We start from the raw sequence: 22,220 nt of genomic DNA, 5'->3' as shown, positions 1-22,220 counted from the left end.
ATGATTAGCTCAAGTGCAGTCATCTCAAGCGAGACAAGGTGAACGCCATGCAGTACAAATGGATGAGGCCATGTGCAAGGGATCCATTGGGAGCATTCACTGCAAAGGTCTTGCTCATAGATGAACAAAGGTTGAATTCACAGAGATACAAATGGAGGTAGGTGCTCAGTTACCACCAAATATTTTTGGACCCCTTGGAAACACTAGCCAGGGACCACGCTAGAGCTGCGCCACGGAAAGCCTCTGCAGACCCAGAATTCACGAACACACAACTCGGACGTAACAGGGACGCCATCCGGACGTAACAGGGACACCATCTCTTGGGTTGAAAAACTAAACATAAATCCGAGGTTATGCTCATATTCACTACAGCATCAACAATCTTTGAACTTCAAGGAGCTGAAAGATGCTTCGTTTCAGTCACTCTTCATCCCTGTTGTACAAATTGCCTTTGCTATGCAAAAAACCAACCCACTGCTTCCACACAGAAGAAACTGCAGGCAATACAAGTCAAGGAGGAGCCAGGCAACCAAAAATCCCCATGCTGTCACTCCTGAGCTGGCACATCAACCTTAGATGGCTTGTTAAAATTATTTGTTTTTCATAAATGCATAAACATCTGCAAAGTTTTGTTGTTTGCAAAATGTTTTGGACCAGACCCAAAGTCCAGCTTTGTCTCTCAATATGTCCGGTACTATCTTCATGCCAAGATAAAATGAAACAATTCAAGAGAGCAAAATATTTATGCATGTGACCACACAGAAATCCAGGGAACTTCTACACAGAGACCCATTCAGAAGACCAATGAAATGAACGGCCCAAATTCAACTAACCCAAGAGAAAGCAGATGTCTCCCCCAAGTCCCTCCTTTAAAACCTGTAACAGATGTAAGAAAAATTGGGCCCAAAGAAGTTTGAGCATAGGCTGCAATCCAAGACCAGCTGCTTCTTCCATTTATAGCCACATTCACTTCAGTCACAGCATCTTGGACAATACAAAAGTGCCTGTGTGCCTGTTTGTTTGCTGGAGGAGTAAAGAACACAACTGGCTTGCTGTCAAGTTATCTTTTTTGCTCACAACGACGTTTGATCTTCTCAAAACAAAGTTATCTCTCTATAATCTCAATTCAGTTCCTCAAGTCCTCTTACACAGTTTACAGAGTTGGCACCGTACCCAGCCTATGGTGTCCCTTCAACTACTGGCCAACAGAAACGTCTCAGGCAGGGACAGAGGTCTAGAAATAGTTTAGAAGAAAATGATTTCTTAACTACAGAAGGTTCATCATCACTGCCATCGCTTCCTTCCCCCGGCAGGCAGCAGAGAAGTCACAAAACGAGTGGCTGGGCCTTACTGCAGGAGATCAAAGTAAACGCTTTGTTTTATCTTGGTCAAGATAACGGATTTTATTTGCCTTATCAGCCTATAGGATGATTAACCTAAATGTGAGAAAGCTTGAAGATGCCAAAGCAGTTGATGGGCGGGGAGCATGTTCCCCAGCACGACTGCCATGGGCTCCAGATGTGCAGATACCGCAAGATAAGGTCCTGCAGCTGCACCGGGCTCGGGCCCCAGCACGACGAGCACAGACCCCACGAGCCTGCAGAGCCCCGACGCTCCAGGTGCCACGCAGTTGGTCACCTTCTGCCTGGAACAGGCGGCTTTGACCTTGACAGAGGCACGTCCAGCCTCGGGTGCTTCCTGCAAGGCTCAGGAAGCAGTGACACTGATGCACCGGCTAGCCCCGAACCAGCAACGGAAGAGCCCTGCCAGGCCGTTACGCCCAGCGCCGGGACTCTGCAGCTCAGCATCCACACGTTCGCCCTCCCCTGCTCCCAAACAACGCGAGGCGGGGAAGGGAAGTGCGAACCGTAATGTTTCCTGTGGGAAAACTATTCCTTCGCATAATGAATCTCCACTGGGGAGATCGCTGCTTTTCCTACCGGCCCTGGGGGACTCCCAGCAGGGCAACCGAATTCTCGGTGACTGCACCTGGGCCCGGCTGCCTGCGCTGCCGACCGGGGGCAGGCAGGCTCGCGGCCCGGCGCCCGTCCTGCGTGGCTGAGCACCCACGCGGGACCGTGATGGCATCCATATAAACTGTGCCCACGCAGAGGCAATGAAGGGGACACAAGAATGTCAACATGACCGGAGCTGAACATGACGTAATGCGTTTGGGAACAGTGTTCCTGGGGGGCAAAGACACGCAGCAGAAGCACCATCACATCTACATCACCCGGCCTCCTTCCTGACATCCTCCGTGCCCAAAATACACCCCAAAAGGAACCAAGGTGTGCTGGCCGCTCCCTGCGCAGCCTGGGCAGAGCGCACGGTGTGAGGGGGAACGCCGGAAGCGCCCGGCCCGCCGCTGCCCTCTCCATGTGGGGCCGGAGCCCGCACACGTGGCATCCCGGATCAGGCCGCATCTCCGCGATGGCACGCGGTCGTCTCCCCTGCACACGCTCCCGCTCCTTCGTTCCAAGTCACTGGCGCTGCAGGTCTCCATTTTTCCAGATTATCTCATTTCTGGCACCTGAGTTCACAAACTGGGACTCTGCATTTCCCACTCAGCCCCTCCATTTGGTATCTCGGGCTGTAGGCACTTTCCCGTTAAAAATAACAACAACAACAGAAAAAGACTACCCGTAATCTACCCCAAATGCGTCAGCTGGTTTTAAGGAAATGTCTCCCTACAGCTTTAATCTCTTTGTGCAATTAAATTGCAGTGCAGCTCGGGGAGCTGGAAACGATTACTCACGGCGTCTCCACTCAGCCCTGGCCCCTTCATTGCAGGGAGCGTCGCTGGGTTAATAGTAGTCCAAATCCCTCTCACCCCTGGCTCCAGCAGGGCAGCCCGGCCCCGCGCTCGGCCTCTCCCTTCAGGGCAGCACGGAAGAAAAGTCACCCCAAGGCTCGGGTGGCTTTGCTTCTCCGTCCCTGGGTGTCCAGAGCAGGACGGAGGCTTGAGGCTGGCTGAGGAGGCACTGGGCTGCAGCCCCCCCCCCCCGCTTCCCCAGCACAAAGCAACAGGGCGCTCAGTGGATCCGAAAGTTTTCTTTTTTCTTGTTGTTTTTGTTTTGGTTTTTTGGGTTTGTTTTTTTTTTTTATTTTAGCCGATCTCTAAGGGAGCCTCTAAAATAGCAAGTTCTAAAAGAAAAGGCTTTCTATAGGGGTCCAAGGCTGGAAAAAAGCGTGGAAAAAGTTGAATTGCTTCACTCTCCTGATGTCATCCTGCTTGTGCTGCAGCAAAATAGGAGGGACCCTGCTGCTTTTTAAGAGGCGCCTGGCACCCTGCGTGGCTGTCCCAAAGGGGGGCATCAGGCAGCGATGGGACAAAGACTCCAAAAAAGCTGAAAGCTCAGAGATGGTTCAGACGGTTTTGCGCATCACCATGGTGGGACACGGCTATTGCAGAGGAAGGTCAAATCCCTGTTTTTTGGTTTTATTCATTGTATCTGCCTTGATTTACCTAAAAAAGCTCCAGAGCATCTGTGCAAGAAAGGACCATGAGGGAGGAGAACTGTGGCCATACCAGTTGCCAAGAGGAAAACGGGGCGAGGGCAGGAGCGGGCAGCAGAACCACAGTGAACCTGCCTTGCTGGTAGCATGCTGTCCCGGGAGCCCTGCGCAATGTGACCGCAGCAGCTTGTGCGGAGACAAAAAGGATCATCAGAACAAACCAGCTTTCACTTCTCATGTGGGATTGCTTCTAATCCATCACCCGAGATACCAGAACTGAGCCTTCACCCCCGATACACACAGGTCCAGATCTGGGGGGACCAGAGACAGAGGATTAAACTGAAGTGGAAAACATTAACTTTTCTGGGACCAACATGGTCTTCCCTGCACCACCCCCCACGGCATTGCAAGGCATGAAGAACAACAGGAGAACAAGACGTTCAACCACGCATGCACAACACCAGCGTCGGGAGGCACCCACGGAAGGGGATGCTGAGGCAGGAGGACATGGCAGGATGAGCCATGACGAACTCGATACGGCTCTTCCTGAGGATTTGCCCGTCCCGCCTCCAGCTCGGGAGAAGCCCTCAAGATCCCTCCTGTGCGAAGGGCCGGCGGATGTCTCTGGATGGAGTATTGCTGCTCCCACAATGACTCTCCTTTTCTTTCCTGGTCAGCCTCGCTCAGCTGCATTGGAAAGGAGACTGGTGGGGCTGTCCCCCTGCCCCATGCCATGGGGGACATCCCAGGCAAAGCTGTGGCTCCCCAACAAGCCAGGGAGGAAGAAGAGGGTCAGAGGCAGGGGGTGATGGGGGCTGAGCAAACCAGCACCCCTCTGGCTGCAACACCAGCAAGGGTCGCCGAAGCAGGACCCAGCTGCCAGGCAAAGGCAGCGGGACGGCAGCCCGGGCAGCCGGGGGTGCAGCCACCCGCCTCACCCCTCCGCCATGCCGGCTCCACAGCACAGCACTATGGGGAGGAACCAGCTCCAGCCAGGCTGGCATGGGCACTGCACGCCCTGCTCCGACCTGCCCCGCCGGCACAAGGGAGGAACGGCCTCGGCCACCAGCTCCAGCCTGGGCCGGGGCCCCAGGGCCGGGAGTGAAGGACCTCGGGAGGGGTTATCACCACCCACGGGCGGTCATATTTGGATATTGAGATTTGCTAAGTCCTACGCAGTGGAGACAGACTCCCGCAGCATCCGAGGCTGCGGGTTCAGAAACAGCACTTCCCCTCACCTTTTTTAATGTCTCTTTTTAATTGCTTGTGCCTCTTTTTGCCCTTTGCATATTCTCCCCTTGCCTACACCCACTGCACAACCCTGCTCAGACTTCTCTGGGTTACTCCGACGACAGCAAGCCACATCGCCAGGTCATCCCATCACATCCTTGTCCCAGCTGGGGAGCACCAGCCACCCTGGGGACACGCAGTCCAGTTTTGCCCAGGGTGCCAGTGCAGCGGTACATCGCACCCGGGATGTGCACACACGTCCCGTCTGCAACGGCCCAACTCCACGTTAAACCCACGGCCAATGCTCCCCAGGGAGTGCAGGAGAGCGTGAGGACTTGGAGAGGAAGAACAGGGATAGGGAGGAGTATTTCTTGCTCTTCTGCCCCACAAAGACAACTCCTGCCCTCCCCCCACCTTGAGAACCACGGCTCCGGAGCAGGCTCAGCCCACGCCGCCAGTCGCGTCACCCTAACGAAGTTCAGCACTATAATTACTCCGTTCCTTTGTGGTTTGCTCTGAACTGCCGAGCTCTCTGCTACTGCCCTTCTCCTCCGACCGGCCTCCTCCTGCACAACACGCTCTCCTGCATGCCTCCAGCAGCGGGACGAGGGGTTATGGGCCAGGCAGCTGAGACCTGGCAGCTGGGGGAAGGCAAGTCCCTGCACAGGGCGAAGGGCAGCTGGAGGCAGCTGCCTGCATCTCCTGCTCAGCTGTTTGCTTTGGAGAGCCATCGAGCAACGGGATCGAGGGCGTCCAGCACCACGGGAGCATCTCTCGGGTGCCCCAAACCCTGGGAGCAGCGAGAGGGAGCAGGACTTCACGCCATGTTTTGTCTCTGCTACAGACGTCGGGGAGCCGGTGTTTGCACCTGGGGGGCTGGAGCGGGGCCAGAGCTGCAGTGGAGCTGGCAAGCGTCAGCAAGGTGCCTGCAAGGGTCCCGGCGCAGCCTCCCCAAAACTCCCCCACGTGCTCACACCAGCAACAAGGAGAGATGACATCCACCCGCCCAGCATCACCCCGGGGTGGGTGTTGCGGACCAAGGGGAGGAGCGCCCCGAAACAGGGCCCTGTGCGAAAGCAGCCCAGGGCAACCTCCTCATGGCAATGGAGGAGATTGGGGACAACCAGGAAAGGGACATGGGCTCCGGCAGCGACTCTGGGCTGTACATCCATGCTGACACAGAGGGAGAAGGAGCCAGAGCCCTCCCTACCCTTACAACTTTGCCTCCTGCCTCCTCTCGGAGGCATTTAGACTGAAAGCCCCTTTTGTAGCAGGACCAAGGGCCGGCTCGCTCTGCGAGGCAGACCCCAGACAGCTGGGCTCTTGGGTAAAGCTCATCCCCAGCAGCTGTTCTGGGCTCCTGGAGTCCTTTTCGATGCAAAGAGCCCTCCTTCTCCTCATCCCGTGCCTGGGGCAGCTGGGGGATTCAGCAGCTTAGTAAGTCTTCTCCCTTAAAGCATCCAACCATCCATGGTTCAGAGCTTAGGAAGTCCAGAGCAGCCCAAACCCAGCAGGATGAGGCTGAGCACCCACCCACGGGAGAAGACGGGACTCCCAAACAACTCTCCCTCAGCTGGGGACAGAGCCTGTAAGGGAGACCCAGGCTGAATCGATGGGGATGAGTCTTAGAGCTCAGCCATGTCTGGCTGGAGATGGACCAACCTGTTACCGGCTGGAGGCATTTGTCCACTCTTTTAAACCCAGCTCGGAAAAGCCACGCCTAAGCCACACACATGCACACCAAGAGAAACCCACTCAAGTCTTACAGATTCGACACCAGCTCCACCACTGACTCCCAATTTGATTTTAGACCATGTACACACATCGAAACCTGGCCTCTCCACAGACCCTGTGACCACAGGGCTGTGCCCAGGGAGATGGAGCAGGGGACCATGCTGTAGTGGGGTGAGACAAGGGTGTGTGGTCCAGCTCCGGGGCCCAGCACGGACCTCCCAGGTCCTGGCTCGGCCACTGCACACCATCCCACAACCCCCGCGGAGAGGCACAGGGTGGGGTGGGGAGGTGGTGCCCTCCAACCAACCACTGCATCCCTCGCAGGAGAGAGCTCGTGGGTGATGGGGAACGGAAAAATAATTAACAGACCAGAAAAGGGAAGGAAAAAAAAAAAGTCTCCAAAACATTAGGGAGAATAAATGACGGCTGGTGGGGGAGGGAAGCTGGCTTTAATACGGGATTAATCAAAAACAAGATAGAGCTAATATAAGCCAGAGCTCCAGTTTAATAGTGGCTCTGGTCCATGATGTTATTAGACTTCTGGCTCCAAGGCCAAAAAAACCCTGACTCCTGCTAATGAAGAGGCGGTTTCTGCCCCAGAACCATAAGCAACAACACTGAACAACAAGCCATCACAACAACGTTTCCAGAACCACCGCCTCTCCAGCACCTCAGAGGCTTTTCTAGATGCTGCACAGGCGGGTGGGTCCACATACGGGGCCCGAGCTGGCAGAACTGTCGTTTTCTGCAAGCACCCAGACTTTTGGCATTTTCTTTTTTACTTTTTGATAGCCTCGATAGCATTTTTTACTCAAATGGACAGCTCTTTCAGCCAGGATAAACCCAAGCATAACAGCCATATATGTAGACACATCTGAGCACAGATCCAAGACCAGCCTCGAAAGGCATCACCACCGGAGCCGAAAGAGCAGCACACAATGCGCAGCGTCCCCGCCTGGGCTCTGAGCCCGCAGCAAGGGACGAAGGCAGGCGTCAGCCAGTGTCTCACCCAAGCAGCTGCCTGGAGCTGTACTCACCACCTTCTCTCTTTGGAGGGCTCTCCATCAGCGCCGGCTGTGGCTTTGGCTCTGCCTGGGGAGGCTGGGTGGCCAGGGGAGGCTCTGAGCTCTCCACCTGCCGTGCCGGTGGGGCTGGGACCTCAGCAGCCTTCGCTACCTGAATTTCCACGCGCTTGGTGGCCGCGTCGGGCACAGGAGCGTTGGCAGTCTCAGCTCTTCGCTGGGGCATCTCGGGGATCTTTGACGCTGGCGCCTCCACCCTCCGGAGACCCGGCTCCTGGGGCTTGCCGAGGGTGATCTCAGTCCTCCTTGGGGTGGGCTCGGGGGGTTTGTGACCCAGCACATCTGCTCTTTTGAGGCCAAACCTCGACAACCCTGAGGTGGAGTTCTCCACCTGCTTGGATGAGATGTCAATGGAGATTTCTGTTCTTCTGGACACCGGCTCGGGCAGTTTGGGTCCAGAGAGCTCCACTCTCCTCAGAGAGGGCTTGGGTGATCTTTGGGCTGTGGGGTCCGCATGTCGGGCGGATGGCTCCGAATTCCTGGCGCCGAGTTCCTGAAACTTCTGCGTGGAGCTGGACACAGTGGACCTGAGGAGAGGGTTTGGGGTCCGTCTTTGTGGTGTGGAGGAATTTGAAGACTGATCTACCTCCTCGACCTCAAAAGATCTTTTCAGAGCTGAAAAACATGAAAAGGAGTTCAGAATTTAGTTATCATCCACCTGAGCACCTCAAGAGACACTTACAGGCATGGCCTGAGGCTTGTAACCCCACTTCTGCTCCTTCACCTGAGGGTTCATAATCCCATTTAAAGCAGGTGGGGACTGAGGGTCTAGCTCTGCCTCTTCAGACAAGTTACAAACCCAGTAACAAAACTGGAATTGGGGCCAGGAAATTCAACTGCAGAATAGAAACTGTGCCCGCACTGCCCTCCATCCCTCCCACACCCCACGCGTGCCCAGAGAGGAGCAGAGGGCCCCGCTGTGGCACGGCGGAGGGGAGCACAGCACAGGACTCGGGGCAGCCAGCAACCCAAGTTCCAACACTTCCCTTTCCCTCTCGCATCCAAAGGATGCGCAGATAAACACAGGCTTCCCAGTGAGCACCGCCACCCAATTCCAAGTTGGGAATGGGAAAACAATCCCAGGAGAGCACCAAATCCATATAAATGCAGCAAGAAAACGAAAGGTGGCAGCCACAGAAGCTCATATCCTTAAAAACAAACCCAGAAATCACTCCAGCCGAAGACCGAAGTGCTTTGAAAATGTTGAGATGAGATCCCGATACAAGGAAGGGGCCAACTGGGAGGCCACAGGGGCATCCTAAAATCTAAACATCGTCATCCCCAGTTTACCAACAGGGAAGTCAGGAGGCAAAGAGAGACGGATTGGATTGGATGTCCTGATTTACAGCTGAAGAGGCAGCAGTCCTGCCTTCACTGAGCCCCAGCACCGCACAGGATTGGTCCCTGCGCTCTCAGCCACGGCAGAGCGGCTGCGCAGGTCACCCCACGCAGCAGAGCGGCACTCAGACAAGTGCCCGTCACATGGGTCCCCCTCAGCACGCAGAGCTCCCTGGCCGGGCAGGCTGTATGTGAATGAAACCCCCAACCCCGCCGAGCCAGGTGCTTGTCCAAGGAGACCCTCAGCTTGGGGGCACAGAGCATGGCCGAAGGAAGCCTCCAACCATGGAGTGGTGCTCCCATCCCAGCCACGCAGCCCAGGGCCAGTAGCTGCCCGAGTATGTCCTGGCTTGTGCCTAGACACCCACGTGTCCCCCACGCAGCCCTTCCCACCCCACTCCAGCCAGACCTCTTTAAAGGAGTAGATGCCCTTAAGTCCATTGGAGCCCCTGCTCCGCACAGGAGCCAGCCAGGTGGAAACGAAAGGCTGAACTTCACGGGAAAGGGGGGAAACACAGAGGACCGCTGCTGGATCCCAGCCAAATGCTGCCCGTACCCCCTGTGCCCCACAGCACTCAGGCAGGAACGGGGCGGGATGAGGCATGGCGCCGGGGTCCCAAAGGAGCCCCCATGAGGGAAGGCTGAGCCAGCGTGGTGACAGCCTCAGCGTGATGACAGCCACGCTGCTAACGACCGGCACAAGCATCAGAAACAAGTCCACCCATCCTTTACGTCAACAGGACAGTATCAGTGAGATTCAGCCTTTAAAAACCTGGGCCTGAGATCACACAGGACGCCAGGAGCAGGGGGGAGAGACTGGAGCACAGCCTTCCCTCATCCCGGGATGTCCACCCACCCCTGGGGTGGAGCTGGAGAAGAGCCACCACACAGGAAGCGTCTCCTCTGCTCCACGGGGCTGCTTTGACCCCCCCGGGCAGGGCCAGGGGCCCGGGGACCCTCCATCCCTCGGACACATCCGTTTGCTGGAGAGGAGCCATCTGGCGTGGCTGGGGCTGGCCGGAGGAACGGGGGGGCTGTCCACGTGGCAGCCACCCCGGCTCTGCTCCGCCAGCAGATTGCAAAGGCAGCTGCTGACAACGCCGCGGTGGTGGGCTGGGGCCAGCGACGGCCCCGGCCGCCGGCAGCAGCTCCGAGGGGTCCCCAAGGAGATGGTGAGGAAAGTGAGACCCTCGGAGCTGAGGCTCACGTGCTGGACAAGCCACGCAACGAGCAGGCACACAGGGGTTAAAGCGTTAGGATACCGGCTTTGGGTGCTTTCCCTTTTTTGGGGGAAATAACCCAAAAATCTGCTAAATATGAATGCCAGGCTGCAAAACCAGCCAGAACGGGCAATGCAGAGGCTGGGAGCAGGAGCCTCCCCAGGATGTGTATATTCCCCAGTATTAGTGACCCAGCAAAAGCCCCATCCCAGGAGCCCCTCCGTGCTTGGGGACAGACAGACGTGGGCACGGACACACACCTGCACTCCCCAGTTGCGGTTCAGACCCCAGAACTGCTGGGAAGCGAGGGGTGCCCGGGGGGTCGCAGGGAGAGTGTCCCTGGCTGGCGTAGGCAGGGAGGGATGCACAGGGCGATTCACCCTCAGCATTAACCCAATGGAAAAAGCACCATGGCCGCTTCATGGCTGCAAGGAGAGGAAAGCACTGAAGCACAACGCATCCACCATGTTAAACCCAGGAAGGGCCCATGAAGGGCACTTAGTGACAAAATGGTCTGTCCTGCATCTCAAAAATATTCAGACATTGGTAGAAGGAGGGACAGAGGCAGTAAAGAAAAATAAAGACGTTTTTCCTCCACTTTAGCTTTGTTTTTTGAATCCTGCGGAGTCCTCCCAGCCATGTCACCTCTGGCTTGCAGAGGTGAGATCCTCACTCCGGCAACCTCTGCCCTGCGGTCTGTGCTCGGCACATCTCGTGCACTGCGGGTCCGGGTCTAACCCTCAGTCCTCAGCACCCCCAGAACAATTAATCTGAAAAAAGTCTCACACTTGAGAGCTGTTCTGACACATCCATAACTCTCAGGTCTCCAAAACTGAGCTGGAACTCAGACTCTCCAGCACAGACTTTTCCATCGTTTTCCTTCTACATCACACCCTTAATCCAGAAAATAACATTTTAGCTATATTCTTCCCCCAAAATTCCCAGTTTAAAACAATGCACCAGTCAAGCTCAGTTTGTATTTTGCAGGAAAACAAAGGGAGCAGAAGGGATGACCCGACAGTGAGCCTTTCCCCAGCCTCGAGCAAAGCCAGGTGGGCAAGAGCAGCGCAGGCAACGGCCCGGCCAGGTGCTGCAGCTCCCCGATGGCTGGGATCTCAGTTTCGCCCACCTCAGGCTTTTAAAACCTGCTCGTCACTCCTCCAGCCAGCCAGCTCAGTCTCCATTCGTTCTCTTCAACAAAGCAGCCTAATAGCCTCATGACAGACCTGTCTGGAGGAACAGTTTGCAAGTAAGTGCTCTCAAGGAACCTGGCAGCAAAGCATCTTTCCTTAATGAACATCCCCCTGGCAATTTCCCAATACCCAATGGTTTGGGGATTCCTTTTTGACCCGATAACGAGCTTCAGGTACAAACTGCCCTGCTGACCTCTGGGGTTCATCGCATGAACCACCTCCATCATCTCAGTTCCTTCGAGTCCTGCTGCCACTGCCGAAAGAAACGGTGGCATCACCACCCGCGTGGTGGGTCACTCGATGGCAAAGCTGGAGCCGCTGCACTTGGCCCTTTCTTTTGACTTCAAACCTCTCGAAGTGCCCCAAGCCCAGGGTAAACCTGCCTAACACCACCAGCACGGTCTTTCTGGAGCGCAGCCATCTCCTGCCCTTATTGAAGGGCTGGACTGAATACAATACCCAAAAATGGCTTTTCTCCAAGTCTTTCTGGGCACTGCTGCAGAAAGGAGAAAAAGGTCCAAGCCCAGACACAAAGGGGTTCAAAAAGCCTAAGGAAGAGCTGCAAAACCATGATTACAGCCGCAGGAGACTCGAGCCATCCAAATAACACCTCCCGTGCTGGCACTGCCGTCCTGACAGGCAGTAAAGGTGTACCGAGGGGCTGGGCAAGGAACCGTCACCCCAAGGGAGGGTTAGAAATGGCTCAGCACAGTTTCTGACAGCAAAATTGCAAGGACCCCCAGGTCCTACGGGCATTCCCTCCCCCACGGCGTCACTGATTTGCCTGGGGACAACCCGAGAGCCTTCCCACTTATGGCTATCTCTGGGATGGGATGGCTGTGTCTGGGATGGGATGTCCATCTCGTGTCTCTGTTTTCAGGGGGATTTCGGTACCCAGCCTGTCCTGCCGGCACATTTGGCCACTGCCCTGAGGCCAGCGTGGTCTGGAGAAGGTCAAACATCCCAGGCACAAGACAGGACAGGGACTGTGACCAGCAGGGTTTGTGTTTCCACCGCCTGGACAGAGAGCCACTGCCACGAACAGGATCCTCAGGGCTGCCACCTTCAGCAGTGGTGGCCCTCAGCGGGACCGAGCACGGCTGCAGCTCCCCTCCTCAGCACCGCCTCTCTCCTGCTCCTTGCACAGAGAAGAGAGAAGGACCTCAGGAAGCAAAGCAACTCTCAAAAAAAGAGAAAAAGCTTAAAAATAGCCTGTCTTGCCCAGAGCCAAGAAAGGAAAGTAAACAGCCTCTGCTCCAGATGACCCTCCTCCCGGCTTCCTGCGGGGAAGCTGGCGTGTTCACGACAACAACAGGAGCCGAAGGCAGGGCAGCCCCGCACCCCGCTCCCCACCGCGCAGTGCCGGGGCCTCACGCCGGCGCTCGTGGCTAATGCTCGGGGTCCCCATGGGGCTCCAGGTCCGTATGTTCCTGTCACCCTTGGCCAAGGTGTCCCTGCCCCGAGCAGGGTCCGGGATGGCCAAGCTGCAGGGTTATCCCCGCTACGGTATTTTCCAGGGGATTTTCAGCACTTGCAGGGCTTTCCCAGCCCCATCCGATCTGCCGGCCAGTGTCGGAGGCGGCTGGCAGGGACAGAGGTGGAGGTGCCGAGCGTCGCCCTTCCTTCTCTTCCTCTGGAGGTGCGAGTGCTGTGGGGCGTGAGCACAGAACGGCATTGCCATCAACACACACTTCCTTTTAACCGATTCCAAACCACCTCAGGCAGCTCTGGCTCAATCCACCACTGCTAAAGGCAGCGGCTCCCCTCCCACGGCAGGGAAAGTCCAAAATCCCCTAAAATGAGATTTCCAAGTGCTTCCTTTCAGATGCCACCTCTGCCCCTGCCAGCCTCTGCCCACGACCATGGTGCCTGCGCTGGGAACTGCTCGCTGCGGTGTCCCTTTGGGGACTGGACCTTTGCAAACCTCTGGAGGTAGCGGCGTTTTGCTCAGCATCATGCAGCCGTGGCTCCACTCTGCAGGGCCAGCTTTAAAGAAAAACACAATATTAATGCCAGCAGACGAGGGAGGCACCGGGCTTTCTGCGATGGCAGCTGCTACAGGCAGCTCTGCTGGCTGTGCACAGGGGCAGCAGCTCCTGCAGACCCGCAGTCTTGACCCAAACGTGCTCCCTGCCAGCCAGGCGCTTTGGGGCACGACAGGCGTGCTTTCATCCCTGGCTCGAACGCTCCCCAGGCAAGCATGGGGCCTGAGAAGTAGCAAAATATTTCTGCTGTGGTGCTGGGGACATCTGCAGTGTGGCCACTGTGTCCTCCCGGTCACCCCACGGCCAGGCACCAGCAGGTCACACGCCACCAGTTAAAGCTGCTCTTTAGGGATCTTGCAAATTGGGAAGAAGGAGCAGAGGTCTGGTTCAAATCTTCGTAGCTCATACAACAGCCAAGATTTTTCCAGAGAAGTCACAAGCAAGTGGCACAGCCGGGGCCTCCGATCTACACGCTCCTCCCCCAGAAGGCAAGCCCCTTCTCGGGGGTCCCAGCCAAGCCAAGGGCGCCCAGGTGCTGTGAAGGGCTCTGGCTCCTGCGCAAGGGCTCCGCATCTCCCAGTGGGAAGCACCGGGATTACAGAGCACGCCGTCCACCGCAGCTCATCCTGCTCCGCAGCCCAGCTCCAGGCACCCCGTGGGACCCAGGGTGGGTCAACAAGAGAACATCTGCTCGTCCTTTCTTCCCTTTTTAAACAGAACACCCCAAGTAGCAGTCAAGGGGACGAGGACAAGGAAGCCTCTATGCACAGAGCTCGGGAGGAGACCAAAATAAACAGCGAGGGATGCTGGCTCCTCCGGGACCCGCTTCGCAACCGGAGCCTCGGGCTCTGCCGCGGCCGCAGCGCCCAACTGCTTCCCATTAAACATCCTCTGCCCCTCACGTGGTCTCTGTAACCCAGGGGTTACGTTTGCTTGCTTGCTTAAGCACGGAAAGCTTTTCTTGAGTTTTTCGACACATAAGAGCCTTATGGGACTAGGGCAGCCCGGCACCCCGTTATTTCACACGATACAATGGTACGTTTGAGAGCACTGACTTTCTCTAAACTGCTACCAGATGGTCACCTCCTGTTCCCGGGGAGGAAAGGGGGAGGCTGCAGGTCTCATCTTTCAAGGAGCCCTCGGAAACCCAACGCAGCATTAACCGCTCACGGCCCTTAAAGCTTCCCAGACCCCTGTCCCCAGGCAGCAGGATGCGCACGGCCGTTTTCTGGCCCCACTGGAGTGCAAAGAGCGTGTTCACCCACGTTAGCACGGGGCCACCTGGGTTTGGCTTACCCGAGCTCACCGGCCGTGACGCTGTCGAATAGTCACCGCCACCCGTAACAGCAGCGGATGCATTTTGTGAACTAAAGGCTCGGTTACAGAGACAAGTAGGATGTTCCTCATGTATCTATAGGGTGTATATACACTGTATATTAAACCTAAAGGTCCCACAGCAGAAGGGAAGGGAGCTGCACCCCTGCTGCAGGGCCAGAGCAGGGTATCTCTATCCCACCTTCAACAGCGAGGTGCCCCCAACTGCACGGAGCCCCTCGGTGGGGTCAGACGCATGGGGCTGAGACGGGAAATTCACTGGCCGTGCGGGCAGCAAGCGATGCTACGCATGCTGGCGGGACTTTGCGAGTACATCAACAGCTTCAAAACAACCCAAGAAATTCACATCCCCTCTTACATCTGGAGAAGTGAAGGCAGGAAACTTTGAAAGCACCTTTCCCAAAGTTACCGGTCATCCAGCGTAAGAGAGAAGAGAAGTCAGGGTTGCTGGATGCCCTCCCCGTGCTTGCACCAGCAGGTTTCACACCTTTCTTTTACCAATAAACCAACCTTGTTGCAATACATACATATAAACACATATACATAAACATATCTATAATAACAATTTGCTGTGGTAGCATGACTCTCACGCTATCCTGGATCCGGTTATGAATGGTTTATGTGCAAATAAATCCTTTTTCTGACTTTAAAAACAGCATTCAAAAGAAGTTGCAATAGATTGTATGGTCTGACACAAATTGCGTGCAGAAGATAACGCCGGCAACACTGAAGTGTGCAAACAGTGCCAAGAGCTGAGTAATGGTGGAAATTTAGGAATAAATGCAAGTTCAGGGTTCTGACATTAACCAAAGTTTTTCAAGCAGCATTTCACTCACATGCAGTAAGCTACAAACCAGCCTGAGACCAATGCAGCAAACCCCTCATTTACCAGAAATGGACATGCAAAAGCAAAGTCAGGACTAAGAATAGAAAAAAATAAAACCCCCACTCAGATTAATTCAAAATCCCAGCTTTCTAGTCCTTATAATGCAGTTCTAGAAAGGTTTTAACTTTGATTCTCCATTACACTTTGGTTTACATAACCATTAACCCTCAGCAAAATGCTTCCAGATCAGACCAGTATATTTTACATCCCTTATATTCATTTCATACTTGTACAGAAAATTACATAAAATACAGAGTATCCAGCCCAACAGATTGCATTACTGGCTCTGCCACAGGCTCTCTGCAGCTTTTGCCTCTGGTCTGTGCTCCAGTTTCCTTTCATAAGGGGAGGAGGAAGGAAAAAAAATAAACCTCTGCGCCTCCCAGGGGACTGCAGATTTGGTTTGGTTCACCAATATTTCTAAAATGCCTTAAAATTATTACCCAGAAGGCAAAAGCATGATGCAGATGGTCTTGCAGACCCCAGACCGCCCTGCGCTACCAGCCTCGGTGCCGGTGCCGCACCGGGTGCAGGAAGCCGCAAGCACCCAGACGCCATCCCCGTGAGTCACGACTGCCAGCGCCCACGCAGGGGAGGTGGAGAGTGACTCAGGTGGGCGACCGGCCTCGGTGGCGGCGGGGCCTGGGTGATTAAATCATGAAGTGATTAAGTCTCGGCTTGAGAAGACACTCTGATGGGTGGCATTGCAACATGCTGGTTAAAAAGCTACAGAAAAGGGTAAATTAGTTAAAAAAAGTAGCTGAAGCGGGGACCCGGGAGCCGTTCAGGCCCGCAGTGCTGCCCGCGCTGCCCGCCAGCCCTGCCCGCTGATTGCTGGTGCCAGTGCAGCCAGCCCAGCTCTGGCATCTCTGCTGGAGGGGACACCCAGCACCACAATGCGAGCAGTTGTCCAAACGTCCTGAAGGCTGGCGGAGAACAGACCACTCCTCCTTTCTCCTCCCTGCTAAAATAAACATGCTTTCAAAAAAAAAATTTTAAATCCATCCTTTTCACATTTCCCCATATTTGCGCTTCCGATGACCAGATGAAAGAAAGACTAAGTCCCAACCCCAGTCCTCACCATGCTCCTTCCCTCCCAAACCGGTCCAGCAGACCAGCGCCAGTGTGATGCCGCGTGCCGATGCCCTCACCGCTAACGCCTGCCATGACTCCCAGGGCTGGGACAAGCTGGCGAGCACCCAGGTCCCCGGGAGCTGGACAATTTTGTGATGCTTACTCAAACTGCCACCTCTGCAGCTGGGAGGATGGCGGCACAGACTGATGTGCTCTTGGTGAGCCCTGCCCTGCAGACCACGGGACGCTGCCTGACTGTGCCCACACCCAAGCTGCCCTGACCTGCGTGCCAGCAACAGGGCATCTGCTGCAGCGCTGGGAGGACGCGGGGGGACAGACCGCCCTGGCACCCATGATGTCTCACCTTTCGCCATGCAGACCAGCCAAGAGCCAGCTTGGATGGACCCTGCACCTGGGTCACCGCTCTGAAGGTGTCCCCAGGAGACCCAAGTGCTGAGCTCCTTCCAGCAACCTCACAAAAGCAATCATGGTAAAAGCCTGAGTCACAGCCATCGGGAGATAAGAGCTCTCATTAATCCGGGGCAGCTTTTCAGACTAACTTGAGGGTAACAATAAACCCCTTCGTCGCCCAAGGGCTACTCCTCACCCGCGCCACTTGCGCAGCAGGGAAGGGCGTGAGGAGGGGTCTCCTGCACCAGCACAGCGGGTGGGTGCAAACTGCTGATGACTCCAGGAGTAAAGCCGAGGGCTGCCAGGACCAAACGATACCCTGCAGGTATGAAGTGGGAGGTGGCCAAGACACAACCCTAGCCCCGTGCTGAAGGGCATGACAGCCCACCCCTGTCCTACGAAGAGATCCCCTGATGGACCCTGACCCCCACCAAACAGGCACATCCCCATCAGGAACTGAACTCAGACCCATTGACTAATTTTGCAGGCTTCAAACAAACTTAACCAGGATTTAGGGTCACTTGGCTTGTGGCCTCCATGTCCCACCTCTAAAGACCAAGAAGATGCCAGAGCTCACTGCAGGACGAGGAGGGAGGGAGGCTGGGAGAGGGAAATGGTCCTGCAGAAAGACACTGCCTTAAATATCAAATATCAGAGTTGGAAACATGAATATCTGGAGTGATTATGAGCTCTGAAGTCTCCATTATTGTCTTTGGATTTATGACAAGTCCCTCTCCAGGCTTTTGCGGCTGCTGCCTGGGTCCTGGCTCCTGGGAAAAACAGGAGCTCCCTGCAAGGAAGGGCTGCAAAACAGGAAATAAATCAGCACCCAGACAGTGGGGCCACAGGACACCCGGAGGTGCCAGGACTCTCACTTAGCAGCAGGTTTGCTGGCAGGTATTGACCAAGAGATGTAGACATGGTCACTCAAATATATTAGGCATGACACAACATGTTCTAGAGGTGCTTCCTACTCACTCCACTGCCATAAGCCACCAACAGGCAATAAGCAAAGAGTAAAGCTGGAGAATGATCATATTTCAGGTGAGCTTCTTACTAAGGGAAAGATGCTACGAAGATCCCTGAGACCGGTGAGTACTTGGAAAATCCAGTATGGTGTACATGCTCCAAAACCTCGACTTACCTCCAGGCACCAGCAGTACTCTTGCACAGCCAGAGTAGCTGCCCTGGCCCTGCTGTAAAGACTCATCCTCTCTCTGTCCCTTCCCATCCAGTCACTTTTGAAAGGTTTCTTTATGATGAGCGCAACACTGGGCTCACTTTGCCCAAGACTGATCTCAAATGGACATCAAGAGCTCACTCGTACCATGCTGACACAGAGCCAAGGACACCATGCTCCACGCTGCAGTGGTTGCCCATCCCCAAGGACATGCAGCCCAGCCCTCATTGCATAAGATGACTATAAACAACAACCTTTGGATGATCCTACATCCAAGTCAGGGCCAGAGGCTATCCCCAGAGCCCAGCTCACGTGGATGGAGAGATCCATGTCCTGTTCTTCCCTTTCCCACTCCCTCACGACCTTTTTATTCTCAAGGAACTAAATATACATAGAGAAAAAAACAACCCATAATGGCAGGTCTTTGCTGCTGTAACAGGCAGATGTGATTTTTCCACTCTGCGCATGAAAAGCCAGTTCTGCAGGAGAACATACAACTTCTGCTGGGGAAGACACAACTCCTGCCTGCCCATAGGCACCTTTCCCCAGCTCCTGTCTCTCCCACCACACGTTGATTTGGCAGAAACTCCCATCCATTCATCTCAGATTCAGAAACGTAGATAGGAAGAGTGGAAAAAGAGAGAAAACTCTGAAGCACCTGTAAAGTTTGTCTTTGAGGATATCAGAGGCGACTTGCTGTCTCGAAGCAGCTGGAGAGCAGCACTGGCTCTGCCCACACTGGGCTGGCGATGAGGAGTACCAGGAGCGACTAGTATATGCAGTATAATTTTTTGGGGGACAGACCAGGAAATCCAACAATTGACATTAAGGAGCTTTGCTTCACTCCTAGGGTTGAGATGATTCGAGATACAATCTGAAAGATCTTTTTGCATTTCCTTTTCCAGGCGTTGAACCTCTGCACACGTGGCACCGCTAGTCGCAGACCCAAGTCTCCCAGCCCGCTGCCATGTATGTAAGCCCAAGCGAGCACTCATCCTGCAAACCCTTAGGCAGGGCTTACAGGAGAGACCCTGAAGACAAGTGAGATGCTTACACAAACACGAAGCACATGCCCTCTCTGGCGCTTTTCACCGTATTGAACACAGCCACATCGCCCACATAACATCGCGACCATCCCTCTGGCACGTCCCTGCTAATATTAGCAGCAGGGCTGAGTCCCAGCAGCCGCAGCAGGCGGGGAGCAGCTGCTCCCCACGGCAGCAAGGCATGCCAGCCCCGAGCGGCCCGGGGGACGCAGCGTGGCCACGTGTCCCAGAGACATCCCGGGCATTTGCTGAAGTAAATTTTAAGGACGAGCCCATGAGTTTGATGCATGTGGAATAGCCTATTTCTCATAAGGCCCCCTCCTGAAAACAACCTGGCTGCTGGTTTTTTTGTCTTTAACGACCCTTAAAACCACAATGTAACTTAGCACAACTCAGTACCTCATTGAGACAAAGTCTTTGGCTGAAATACTAGAAACACTGTGCGTTGGGCGGTGCAAGAAGTATGTGCCTGTAGGGAATGTGTCCAACAGTGGGGAAGAAAAAAAATAATAAAATAACCAGAGAAGCCTTCCTATGAGCACTGATGTGTCCTGGCAGGGCTGGAGGCTCCCTGTCCTCGGTGCCCAGCTCCACGCAGTGCATGACCGCTCAGACCACGGCGCTGCCAAGGCTCGCCCGCCAGTGAGCACGCGCTCCCCAAGAGAGCTGGGCCACGGGGAATGGGGAAATCAGAACCATCAACAAAGGCTGCCTCATGGTTTCTGCCAGAGGCAGAAGTGAAGCTGCAAGCCCAATTCCTCCCCCAGGCTCTAGCTCCAGACCTCCCACTGAAGCCCTCGGCAGCACCCTGCCGCTCCACGTGCTTACAGCCCCGCTCACCATTTACCATCATTCGCAGCTTGCACCCGCTATGACATTTTGTGTTTCGACATTACGAGGAAATGAATCTGGTGTTGACTGACGGCATTGGCAAAGGCAAAGAGCACTCAGCATCGCTGCTGCCAACTCACCATCAGCGACTGCCAGCAAAAATGCTCGGCCACCCCTGGGACTCTGCTCGGCAGCAGCCACGGCCCACCGGGAGCAGATCTCTTCTCTCTTACCACCAGGCAGTAGATCATGAATGCACAGTGCTTTAAATCCTTAGCAGGAAGACGAGTACCACACTGCGGAGTTATCTTCAGGCATCATCACAACCCACCAAAGCTGTGAGCAGGAACATCCTCCCCTCTCTGCAGTCGAACATCGCAGGCACCGACATTCCCGTATCACCCAACTCGAACAGGATCAGGATGGTTTGGGGTTTACACAACGTTAACACACTGCACAAGCATCCCACCACCCGGGTTGATTTACTGCTGCAGGTTCCCTTCCCTGCCACGCAGGGGTCCGTGTCCGAGACTCCGAGCGACCCGCAGCCCCCTCCGAGGCAGAAGTGAGCTTGGGAAGCGCTGCCGCAACCGCGGCTGAACCAGCCACACTTCCGAAAACCTGCCAAAATCGATAAACCCAAGCACAGAACCATTACGCTCTGTAAATCCTGGCAAACCACAGACCTAATAATGCTCTCCCCCATTAGAGATGAGGAAGCTCTTGCCAGTCAAATAAGCGGGATTAGTGCCCTCCCCGCAGGACCTGCTGGCTCGGTGCGGGCGGACACACGTACTGCCGCCTGGATGCGACCATCCCCATCGCACCATCGGGCACAAGGAAGAACACGCTCTGCTGCGCTGTTTCCCTCTGACGTGTTGCTTCGCTTTGGAAACTAAACTGGAACTGAGTATCTCATACTCCTTCCCCCTCCCAAAGGGCCCCTGCATCCTCCTCGGGCTCAGGGAGGCTGGCAGCTCCCACAGCGGCAGCCCACAGCCGAGCCCGCAGCTCCCTGCCTTCTGCAAGCCAGCAGGTACAAGAAACCTGTCCGAACTACGCCGGGGAGGGATGCTCGGAGGAAAGCAGGCAGGAACAACCAGGGTGATTCGGGAGGGCTGGCAGCGTGTGACCGGCGAGAACAAAGAGGGCTCTGGGTGATCTGGTGTTTCTGCTCCATGGTATTTTTGGCTGATCTTTCCTGCTTGGCCATGGGCTGCCTGGGGCCGAGATACCCACCCAGCAGACACGAACACTGCATCTCCTGCCCTACAGGCTAGAAATTAATTGCCTTGTTCTTGGGAAGCTGCTATGCAACCCAGAAAACTAATTAAATTGTGAAACAGTAGCCCGGATCCCTGCTCAAGGGCAAGGCCAGACCTTTTGGCTGCAGATGCACTGAGCTTTCCCCAGCCTCTCCCTCTGCACAGGCAAGAACTATAAAGCACTCCATGGACTGAAAAAAAAAAAAAAAAAAAAAAAAATTGTACTGCAGAGCGGCTCGGTGCCACCGAGGAGCACACGCAGCCCCAGCAAGCAGCCCTGGGGCTCACAGCAGAGCCTTTATCATATCCAAGTAGGGAATTACTCATTCTTCAGGGATTTAAATGCAGTTGGGGCAGGCGAGGGGAAAGGCTGTAATTACATCAGCGCTCAGGAGCCCTGCGGTGGGGAAGCTCACGAGTCCCCGAAGGACAGTTACAAAGGCGCTGTTGAACCCCAAGTGCCAGAGTGATGGTGTATTCGGGTTGTTCTGTGTTCCAACACTTGTCAGTCCCAATCTTCCTAAGGGACATGACTTCCCCCAGCCTCTTTCTAAATCCTCCACTCCCAACTTGAGCTGAAGAAAGGCCAGAGGCTGGGAAAAAGAGGACGTGAACGGGGCTAAACCTTACGACGAGGGCTGCAGAGACCCCAGCTCTGCCACCCGTTTCCTGCCTGACCTGGAAGAGGAACCCTTGTGCTCTCAGCTTCCTCAGCTACCCAGCAGGAAAAACACCACCACGCTCCTTCCCGAAGGCAAGGCTGGATTCAGCGGGAGGCGGCGAAGTCGTCTCAGCCTATAGCTACGCGCGCAGCCCCTGGATAAGCTTTCGCCGCGGCCCCCAGATCTCCACTATTTCTTGGGGTTTTTTGTTGGGGTTGTTTTTTTGTTTGTTTGTTTGTTTTTCTTCTAGAAACCGCTGCACAAAGCTCAGTTTGGGTCGCTGCCAGGACGT

At 55.2% G+C, this 22,220-nt stretch overlaps 1 protein-coding gene across 1 annotated transcript in view; it reads right to left on the bottom strand.

Moving 5' to 3' along the window:
- The window catches only part of SEPTIN9 (septin 9), a gene marked incomplete at its 5' end in the record, with an annotated part of 107,190 nt that overhangs the window by 17,445 nt on the left and 67,525 nt on the right, over positions 1-22,220 (bottom strand). Inside the window, 2 exon segments of the mRNA XM_082008198.1 lie at positions 7,358-7,467; positions 7,469-8,117. Of these exon segments, the coding sequence (XP_081864324.1) occupies positions 7,358-7,467; positions 7,469-8,117 (759 nt within the window).

Source organism: Phaethon aethereus, assembly GCF_964289735.1.
Source record: "Phaethon aethereus genome assembly, chromosome: 18".
In the NCBI taxonomy this organism is placed as follows: Eukaryota; Metazoa; Chordata; class Aves; order Phaethontiformes; family Phaethontidae; genus Phaethon; species Phaethon aethereus.
Note: the sequence above shows the minus strand (reverse complement) of the source record. Positions and strands in the feature narration are given on the sequence as shown.